Source organism: Alosa sapidissima, chromosome 14, assembly GCF_018492685.1.
Source record: "Alosa sapidissima isolate fAloSap1 chromosome 14, fAloSap1.pri, whole genome shotgun sequence".
Lineage (NCBI taxonomy): Eukaryota > Metazoa > Chordata > Actinopteri > Clupeiformes > Clupeidae > Alosa > Alosa sapidissima.
The window spans coordinates 16,087,056-16,098,566 of NC_055970.1; the positions used below are offsets into that span (position 1 = coordinate 16,087,056).

Below are 11,511 nucleotides of genomic sequence, written 5' to 3' on the forward strand. Positions count from 1 at the left end.
TCATGAAACAAAGCCTGCGTGTGGAGCTGAGAGGGGGAAAAAACCACTAACCATAGATAATGTGCATGTGGCTTAGCCAGGCTTGTTTTAAAAGAGACAAGGTGGGGCCTGAGAGAGTGCTGAGTGAGCAGATAAAGCCACTCGGCCATTTCACTGCTCTCCAATGGTTAGATTGGCTGCTCCATGTTTTCTTTGACTTCAACATGGGGAGTATGCAGTGATGACTTGAAACGCTGGATGATCATTTTCTGAGTGATTTAAGTGTTGCATGAATTTTTCTCGAACAAGATTATGAACTAATGAAGTGACAACAAATGAAGATGCAATCTTATATGAATACTTTATTATCAATGTGTGAATGGCCTTAGCTTTTTTGTCTGGGCATTGATAGTATACAAAAACTATACACCAAAACCAGGTTTTATCTTCGTTTTCTTTTGAGTGACTTCTCAAAATGGCATTTAGAGACTCTATATATGTAAAATATAGAGAATCAAAAGTGCATTATCCGGTTTCTCTTAACTTCATCCGTATACACATTGCACCATACATAAATAATCACGTTTTGTAAAAATGACTCATTATTTACAAGTGTAATATATTTCTCATAATATATATATACATACACACATATATATGTATATACATATATATATATATATATATATATATATATATATATATATATATATATATATATATATAATATAAAACTTTATATTAAATCTAGGTAGATTACATTTCGGATAGTGTTATGTTTGTTTGCTATCTGTTGTTAAGGAGGATCTCAAGCCAACAGGGGCAGGAGGTGATGAACTGTCGAGAGTAGCAGGGTCCCCAGCCTTTAGCGAAGCTGATGCGCACGCTGTTGGGGTCGTACGGCCCGTCCAGATGCTCAGGCTCCTCTGCGCGCCGCAGGTGACACGAGTTGTCGTAATCGAACACCTTGATGGAGTAGCCCGGCATGACCTTGCGAACCACCAGGCTCCTGCCACCGTTGGGAATGTCCAGCGTGGGCGAGTTGACGAAGATGGGGTGCTGGCTGCGGTTGTAGGCCCACACGCCGTCCGGCTCCTTGCTGAGCAGGATGCCGTAGCCGATCTTCCCGCGAGTGCGCTGGACAGAACTGCTGCGCTGCTCCAGGCCCAGCTGGCCCAGGCAGAAGCCCGTGCCTTGAGGTAGGTCGTAGAAGATGCTGAGCGAGTGCTCATACACTGGGTAGAGGCGGCCCACGCGCGTCCGGTTCTCCCAGTAGGCCACACTGCACCAGTGGCTCTGCTTCAGGGGGTCCGGCGACGTACTGCTGTCTGCAAAACACATTCAAACACACTCAAACAGTCAGACATCATCAATCAATCAGCCTTTTCTGGTACAAATGTTAGAGCTCTGCAACAGTTCAGAACTGGCCATTGAGCAGAGGAATACACTATTACCCAGATTCATCAAGCCTCTTCTGGATGTGCTTATCATTACTTTATAGAACCGAGTCATCAGATCTACCCTCTGTTAAGACTATCTAAAACAAGATGTAATTTGCGATATAGAAGATGGTAAGATGCTGCTAGGGGAAATATGCGGCTAGGACTGCACAATACACTCCATGTCCATGCTTTTGCATATTTACTTCCTAAAATATACCCACAACAAACAACCAAACACAGGTATCACTAAAGCAAGCATCAAACACCCACACAGCTACACAGGGTGAATGTTTCTTGGAGATCCTTCACGGGGGATTTGATACTGAAGGGGCATGAGGCCCCTCGAAAGGAGGGAAAAAAAAGCAAGAAATCTGTCATCTCTGCCGTCAACACCCCCAGCTCCCCTCCCAGCATTCCAGTGGGGTGAGCGGGCCAGTTGGGGGTCCCCCTCTCCCCTTGGCTGGCCCTCCCTCCGCAAGCTGCAGGCCGGCATTCAGCTCCCTGACAACTTAGTGCGCGCCTGCGACCCCGTGACCCTCCTGCCTTCATGCTATCAGCTCTGATTAACTCGTACACAGAGTGATGCCATTATTTTGCTTCAGAGCGTCTATTGACACAGAGGATTTAAAGCCTGGGCCTGTGGCCCCATTCCTCTCATTCCCAAACCGCGCTGGGGCTAAATGACCTCCTATTAACAAGCTCCTTTAAGGTAGAGCAGACCAGATACACTTTCACATTTCTCCTCGCTAACCTCACCAGGCCTTTACCACTCCTCCAAAGTCCATCATGATGCAACTGACCTTTCAGAGGAAACAGGGACACATGAACTAGTACACACACACACACACACACACACACATATTCACTCAGAGTTAACGTTGTCTCAGGACTCATTTGCCAGTTGTGAATATCCTTCCTCAGCTCTAAAGTGGTCTCGCATTATGAATCTCCAATGTCTCATTAGTGCATTCTGCAAAACAGCTGTCTGACGGGGACAGCACAGACTAGCTGAATGAATCAATGTGCATTGTTCACCAAAAAAGAAAAATAGAATCCAATGTACTTCATAACTTTTACCTCCAGGACTACTTTCTTGCAAAGTCTACTTCTGATGATAGTGTAGCTAGTGGGTAGACTATATGGTCTATAGATGTGGTGTAAAAGTGTAATTATTAGCATGACCACCAATTGTGAAATTCTGGGACGACATCGGTACCGATGTATAAAATAATTTTGCCTATAAGCAGTGCAGATACCGATATCTTTTTCTCTGTTTATTTACTTTGTATGTACTATGTATGTTTATGTACTGTTGTTAGCTATATCCTTTAGCAGAGTGGAAACAAAAATATTCATAAGAAAATAACTGAACTATTTACTGAAGTCTTTAAGGCCTTCATACCACAACCTAGTGCAGAATTCATGGAACATAACAGATAAATATCACTGTCATCGGTAAATGTCATTGAAGGCCGATATTGGCCAATATCAACCCTACTTGTTATGGAGAAAGCTTGGTGGAATTATTTCTTAAGTTGGTTCCCCATTACCAGTTTACAATTTACTGTAAGAAGCAGTAAATCTGTGACAAACATAGCCTTTCCAACAAATACTTGAGCTTTAAAAAGGTCCAACCACACACTCTACAAAGTTTTTAATTTTCAAATTTCACAGTGGGAGAGAATCCCCCACTTCCCTAAGCACTACAGAAGGGGAGGGGAGCGAAGGGGATGGGGAGGGGGGCACGTCTCTAATCCTGTGCCAGGGATTAGACTCTCCCCCACAGCCATTAGGCTCTTCTACCACACTGACAGAGAGAGAGAAAGAGAGAGAGAGAGAGAGAGAGGGAGAGAGAGAGAGAGAGAGAGGGAGGGGTGGGGGGGGCAAACATAGAAAGGGAGGGAGAGGGAGAGAAAGAGAAAAAGAGAGCGAGAGAGAGAAAGACAGAGAGAAAAAGAAAGAGAGAAGGAGGGAGACAGAGAGAAAAAGAGAAAGAGAGAGAGAGGGAGAGGCCGGGGGAGTGTTTGTAAGGATGCCAAAGAGACGTGAATTCAACTTCTGACTCAGCCATAATAAACTTAGAGATTCTATTATTTATGCCTGTGGAGAGAGTTGTTTCGTGTTATTAGCACTTTATGGTATTCCAAAAATGTGAAATCCAAACTACCACAAAAAGAGTCTCTGTATCTGCCCTTAGACTAGCCTCTTTATGGGGCAATGAGGAAATATTCATATTTCCTTTGAACAGAAACTGAACATCAAACAAACTACCAACACAACAGAGACATAACATTGCTGTCTATAAACAAGGCTTAATCCAATTTACTAACTGGCAGCAGTATTTCATTTTGCTAATATAACATAGTACTTAACCACAAAGAATGCTTATGGTTAATTCTCCACTATTAAAAAGTTCGCTGGACTCCTGCTTCTTGATTGAAGAAGAAGAACAATGAAAAATGAAAGGATTCTGTCACAATACGTTCCATGAAAGATTTGTATCTAGTTACCCAACTCCCTATGATGAAGCGCCTGTGATGAAAACCTATCTATTGGTCGATCCCAACATCAGACAGAGGGGAAATAGGTTGTGTCAGGATTATACGAGCTGAATCCTTCATTCCCATCACATCACAACACAGCACAGCCAAATGGTCCCACCCTGCAACCCAACACGGAATGCCACAGCTTCCTCAAAACAAAAAAGTGCTAGGCATGGGGGCAAACTCTATCCCAACAGGCACTTTAAAGTAATTCCTTAAAACACACACACACACACACACACACACACACACACACAAAACAATTTCCAACAATCAATAGAGTCATTCCCAATCAACATCTGCAAAGAATCTTTAGGTTAAACAGAATGGCAGGATTTCATTAGGCTAATTGCATGCGTTCCGAGGCACTAAACGCAAGAGGAAAAGCCGCAGTCAGTCCTGTAATTCAAACCTTATTTTAACCCGCCGGAGCCTGGCAACAGAGACAGCAGCGTCAGAGCCACAGGCCGAGGCTGGCAGGACGAGAGAGAGAGAGAGAGAGAGAGAGAGAGAGAGAGAGAGAGAGAGAGAAAGGAGGAAACAGACAGTATGGGATACACCAGAAGAAGATTTTTCGTTATTGTCCTGGTGCCAAGAGCTGTCTCTCCTGCCTCATGTGGAAAGGAGGGGCCGTGGCTAATCGACGAACACTTCACAGAAAAACTCGCCATTGTTGCCTCACAATCTGATTTGTAGCAAGTAGAACTCAAAGCTCTAGAAAGTGCCGTAACAGCTCTGGACTGTGAGTGTCTGATTTGCTATCTTAGCATCATTGGGTCGATGAAAGGCATGAAGGCAAAGGCTACAATGGTGACGATACAAAAATACAGTTAACATTATAAAATATGGTGGGGGCATTTAAGCTGACCAAAGTTTACCACCAGGCTACACGTGGGTCAAACAGAGAAGTCAGGCACAGTGGAGCACCCAGATTTGACAAGCTGAGAAGCCTGCTGATGAACTACAGACTATACATGTGGTTTCCCCCGATCCAAACTCAATATTTACATTACAATGCTGAGTGGAGCAGAGAGGACACCACAGCGCTGACGACCAAACAGACACATCCTAAACTAGTAAAGCCACCACCCTCAGACCTATTAGTCCTCAGCACTCAAGCAAGCTCAGGGCTATAGTCTGCCTGGATGGCTGAGTCAGACAGGCTATATCACTTCAGTGCACAGCCTTGGCCATAGGCATGTAAAAATACCAGACCAACAGTTAGGCATTCTGTTCATTTTTACAGTAATTGCCCTCCTCATTGCCCCAGGTTTGGTGTGGTGACCCTGTGCCCTGCAGAGATGAGAGAGCTCTTAGAGACGTACGACTGGACGGCGTCCTATGGCACAGAACACGCCATGGAGCCGGCGTTCCCATGACTCTTGCCCACTGACCCGACTGAGGGGCACCCCATTTAGCAGGCTGTTCCGAATATTTCTTTAACTCCAGAAAAGCTGCTCTTAAGAAAAGTCTTTGTAGCTAACCTCAAAGAGTTGGGATGCATTTCTGGCTCCTAACAGCCCAGGAACATGAGTAGTAACAGTACTACATTCAGGAATACCCAGAACAGATTTGTGATAGTTTTGGCCATTTACCTGACCACTACCTCATTTGACTGTTAAAACACGGAGGCGTGTATGTGTGAGGGAATGTCCTGGTTGCCCTGGTCAGTGTGAGCGACACGTAAATGAGGAAAACAACACCCTGGTCCCAGAGCGCCAAGCTTAAGATGCGAGGACCACGCAGCGCATTCCTGGCCTGCGCACCGCCATCAAAGGGCCAATTCATTGACTCACGCTGCTTCCAAAGGAGACAGGTTTTTCAAACAGGATGTTTGTTTGAGGCCTGACTTCCCTAAAATAAACAACCCCTAAAGCCTGATTCCTAGAGGCAGCCATCCCACTCACATCATGTCCATACTATGCACTCTTAGGAAACAAACGCACCAATAATGGGAACCCAAACTGTGTCCAACCCATGTGATTTCAACTGAAAGGCAGAGCTAAATCCGAGGAAGCTTCTTTTTTTCCCCCTTCTTCTTTTTTTAAGACTTGCGATTCATAATTTTTCCAGTGTGACAGATTTTGGCAGGAGCGCTGGGTTTTATAACACCCTGAGGTTCCAGTGGGTCTCTCGTCCAAATGTTGTTTGATAGGCAGCAATCCTTTATGAGCATGTAGGAAACTAGAAGCGCTACCGGTGCTACAACAGTTGCGTGCGTACGACTGAAGGCAGAGACAACTTCAGAACACAAGAACAGAAGATGTTTATTCCAGTAAAGCATATGGAGGTCTCACAAATGACCTCAAACCCTTGTCACCTTCTATTTTTCAGCACTCGTGACCTCTCAACTACACAGAAAGCCTCACAACCATTAGAGGTAACTACCATAGTTCCAACAAGAATTTTCTTTTTTTATATTGGTTTTGGAATATAAAATGTCATGTGACCACAGTGTTGGCAAGATCAAGTAAAATTACAGACCCATAAAATCTTGATAACAAGATACAACCGTAGCCTCACTGGTACGTTAACAAATCAATACAGGTAAGCTAGACAACATGGACACTTAGGATGAGATCATTGTCAGTACAGTGCAGTTATAGCTCCAACAAAGCCTACCTAACTGCTGCACGTATGCAAGACCAAGATCCACTTCAGTCTAATAAATGATAAAGCCATTACATGTTTACAGAGTTGCGCCTGCACCTTCACATTAAAGCACATGCAGCCAAAATGGATAATATATTTGGCATTTCCAGATATTGGCTATGGTTTCAGACTGTTATAGTGTATTTGTACCGCAAAACATCACTGCAGCAGCCAAAAGGTTTGATGCCTTCATCATGTTTGCAGCACTCAGAACCAGAGACACTTTTCACTTGAGACGAGCACCAGATCTGTCTCTCTCAGTCCCCTCGCAACCCATGCAGGGTGCATGACACCAGGAAGCTATATCCCAGTGCAGGTGCATAAGTGAACGTCGCTTCACTACCCCGAGCACAAAGCTGTCCAGCATCCTGGCAGGACACTTCAGAGGTCAGGCGTAAACACTAATGGTTCCTGTGACACTTCAGTGGAGTGCTTCCTGTCCTCCAGACACTACTTGCGTGTCAGCACAGTCTAACATTGCGTCCTTCTACACTAGTCTGGTCTAGTACGCTCTAAGAGTTACAAACAGAGTCTTGACAGGAAGACTACAGATAATTGGTCTTTTAACTTACAGGGAATTTTAATGAAAGAGATTAGAAGAGAGAAGAAAAAAATATTTCCACCACAAAACCTGCTACTAATAATGTAACGCACTGTTTATTTCATGGGTTCTTTCTCATTTTTGTCTATAGATCAAGCTCAATATAACAATACCATACAGTAATAATTGATGCAAATGATTTTGTCAATATACAGAGTATTATACACTAGGTACACATCCTAACGATGCCTTTTTACCCACAGCATAATCACAATGTTTAATTGTAATGTTTAACTTTGTAGGTTGCCCAAAACACATGGTAACCCAGGGCAACGAGGCTACAAAGCTTTCAACATTAATGTGCCCTGCTCTGAGCAACACTAAGTCGGTATGCTGGGAACTGATTGGCATCATGCACACAGATATGGGCAGGGGAATCTGAATCTTTCCTTGGTGAACCTGTCCTGAGCTTTGTACACACCGAGCCAGCCAGACAGTATTCTTGCTTTCTGAATTCTGAAAGTCTAATCATGGTTGTCAGCAGGTAATAAATAGACTAACAAAACAGGCTAACATTTTCCCCTGAAAGCATCTTTAGCAAAGCTTTACAGTTTGAAGGATCAGTCCATGTGTGATGAAGATTCGTACAGAATGTGTAACTGCGTGTTGGACACTCACCTGAGCAGTCCCTGGGTTTCACAGGGTGGGTGGCCTCATTTTCAGTGTAGGACAAAAGTGGATCTGTCTGATCTGTAATGGCCACAAAAAGTCAGTGCCAGTATGAAGAAATGATTCTGATATATTTCATTACAGATTCAAAGTTAATTTCAGAATTCAGCATTACGATTCCCACGATAGGATCACATTAAGTTTTTTTACTGAGAAACACACTATGTGTTCTTTATACTCTGTCAACACACATTTGAGTAGGATTCCAGTGTATGGAAGTTAGCAGTGGAACTTTGAGGTGAGAGAACGTTGGATGTCTTACCCAGTGGCTTGGGTTCTGCTGAGGGGGAGAGCCGTGAGTAGGGAGGGGGAGGTGATTCTAACAATAACAAAAAGAGATATTAGAGACATAGGCCTTCACCATTTGTTAGTAAGGGCTGGTACATTAAAACAAAACAAGCATACTATGAAAATACCATACCTATACCAGGTGTAACTTCATTTTATCTATCATTTTTTATCATTCTATTATTTATAGCCTAAGCCATTCGATAAATCCATAAACCTTATACCATATATGCAACTTTGTTTGCCTAATTATTGAACATATCCTCCATTTACAGTGATATCCTGTACAGATTATCTCTCCACATAAGGCTCCATAACAGTAAAGCCAACTAGGAAAGTAAGTATCTGTTAACAGAGCTTCTGTCCTTTGAATTTACAACCTGACAGCTGCCAGGAATGCTGTCAGTGGGTGAGGAGAGGCAGCAAGTTACTTCTTTATTCCATGGAGAGAGCGTTAAAAGCTTCCCAGTATAGGCTACTGTTGCTAGCTTACAGAGAATGATTAAATGATGTATACACTTCACAGTAAAGTAATAGCCTATGTCATTTGAGGCACATGTTTAACGGACCAGAACGAAGGGAGAGATTTTATGTCTATTCTTACCTGGTCCACACATGCGGCTGTAGTGGTAGGGGTTGCAGCACAGCGCCTGGTTCTCAAAACCCCAGAAACTCCGACACTGGCACAGTGGCTTGAGACAGGTTGTGCGCTGCAGGTCGGGCCAGCGGTAGAGCTTGCAGAGCAGGTACTGAGGAGGCGCCGTCTGGCTTCCGATACGCAGCTCCGTCTGCGATGCCATCACGCAGTGGCTCAGCATTGCGCCTCGGGACTCCACAGCCTCCAACAAAGTATCCAGCGACTTTTCATTCAGTTTCTTGAGAAAGGCATAAGTGGCCCGCTTGAGCTCTTGGTCCACCGCTGCCCGTGTTTTTACGTCTCTCCTGTCCACACCGACAGATTCGCGGACACTACGGTTCCGCCATATCAGCTGACAAGGAATAATGTCTTTAGTCCTGGTCGACACTGGACTTCTAGGTCGACTGTGGTCCAGATCTTTAAACAAACAACAAGTAACCCCCCTACCATCGGTTCCTTGCGAAGACTTGGGGCATCCATGCTCAAGGACACACATAGTGTCACAATCATTGTCCAAAATGACACTCGCTTCCCTACTTTCTAGATTCCTGCTGTACACTCTCCCGGGGTTTGCAACCCTTGTCATCGGCATATATTCCGTTTTGGGTATTTTCTCTGGATTGTTGTCAAACGATTCATCCCAACCCCCTTCACTGCTTTTACTACAACTTCCATCTTCCCCATCCGTGTCTGGAATCAAACGGCTTCTCCAGAGTCGCCGTGCAAGACCTGAGCGTTTCGACCTGAACATACGACACTTTCTTCTATTTTTATGCGTCCTTTATGTTTGCTCACGATTCTTACGATTGAAAATCGTGATATGGTCGTCGTGCCACATCAATATTCTGTAGCCTGAACGCCGTGCAGTGTAAGCACAGCCGGGGGCAGTATGTTTGTGGCCGAACCACAACATTAGCTAGAATGCAAGCTACAATTGTAGCTAACGTAATGTTATATCAAAGAGGAGATTCAGTTGCAGAAATTCCACAGAGCCTAGCCTATAACTGAAGTGGTAGCCTACGACATGAACCTTTTGGGGTCGCTTCGTAGCATTTACTGCTTGACTAGGCTACCAGGATATTGCGGTTGTCCATTTCAAAGTCGCAGTAGGCTATAGCTGTTTGGTTTTTAGATGGGTCGGTAAAAGAACGGTAGAAACAAATGATGAATGCAGAAGCTCACCAAAGACGTATTATTCTTCTCGGTTGGTAGCTTTGTTTAGATTTCTTTCCTTCTTTTTTGGACTTTGAACTGCTTCGGATCGCCTAACCTATTAGCGTATAAACTTCCCTCTGCGAAGAAATAATCAAACATAATTCATAATCCCGTCTTCGCGACCAACTAAACCAGCGATTTTGAACGACTGAAGAAACAAGGTGACTCGTCGGATCCTTTGCGCTGTGCGATCTTAAGGGATATGCTATTCCATGATCAGGACTCGTAAATTAGGCTGGCATTCCTCGACCATTTCTTTCGTCGATTCCCCCTTTTTCTTCTTCAGATAGGCTACACACACATACATTCATACACACGGGGCCCCCGAGGAGTGCAACGGAGCCATTGGCTGATTCCCATCATGTGCTAGTCTAGACAGTTTGGCGGCTGGGAGCAGCACTGATTGTTGCGCAAACATGGTTTCGAGTTTCTTAACTCTTCAAGGCGTAATTTCCGCCCTGTTTGAGTTAACGCTTAAAAAATAATACATTTGTTTACTGTTTTGAAGGTGATATACTGTTGCATTGGATTATTCATCTAGACTGGGATGTTCCTAGAATTTCAACAGGCAATTGACTATTTCGTGTTCTCAGAATATTGATAGGCCTACTCTATCGTCATAGCCTAAATTGTTTAATCCCTAATATAACATTATTTAATCATGGCTATCAAATTGATATAAGGATGGTTTGGAGAATATGCGATAGTTACGTGCAATTACTTCGGGAGACAAACAAAACTGCTGGTGTGTGCATTATTTACGACCGTAGTGATCATCAACATTATCAATTCTCTCACTGATATTCTCTTTTGGCATGCGGACTTGGTGGTGCGAAAGTAGGCTAAGCTTAAAAGTCAAGCTGCTTTCTTTCTGTGCTAGCATCTAGCATTTTACAACTGTTTCATTATCAATATAAATGCACGTTGTTGAAGTGTTACAGCAAGTGTTCTGTGTTCGCCCTCAGGGCATAAATACTCCTTTAAATGCATGCGCCTCCGGCGGGATTTAAAGAGTTAATTTGTTTCCATGTGGAGTCAGAGAGTCGAGGCCACGCCCCTAATATATCAATTCGCTCAGAGTAACAGAAGTTCAGGAATGGGGGCCTCCAATTGCCTGTCAAGATGTCAAATATTACTCCACTGAGGAGGACACAGCCCTGACATAAAAAATGGAGAAGAACGATGTCTGCAGGTTTCCAACAATATCTGATCAAACTGACACTAACCTTCAAGGCAAATAGACAGAGCTAAACTGTTTTTTTTATGTCAAACATTTTCTTTGGAACTAATTAAACGAACAACACCCCTACATCCATCCATATAAGCTAAACTACCTGAAATAAATGCATTGTGTGATTCAAGAAACCTGTTGAATTGTGCACGCAAGCTCTTTCAGAACAGATATACAAAGGGCCTTGGATATTTAATTTGGCCAAAGTTTGAGCATTTTCCGATACAATAGTGTTATTTTTTTTATTATTCTGA

At 43.7% G+C, this 11,511-nt stretch overlaps 1 protein-coding gene across 1 annotated transcript; it reads right to left on the reverse strand.

Moving 5' to 3' along the window:
- Nucleotides 1–323: 323 nt before the first annotated feature.
- smad6a (SMAD family member 6a) lies at nt 324–10,405 on the reverse strand. The gene is made up of 4 exons (XM_042061126.1): nt 8,779–10,405; nt 8,149–8,205; nt 7,836–7,907; nt 324–1,307 (listed from the first exon to the last, which is right to left on the reverse strand). Exons 1-4 carry the CDS (start codon nt 9,560–9,562, stop codon nt 766–768), a joined length of 1,455 nt encoding a protein of 484 aa, XP_041917060.1. The 5' UTR covers nt 9,563–10,405; the 3' UTR covers nt 324–765.
- Nucleotides 10,406–11,511: the final 1,106 nt, after the last annotated feature.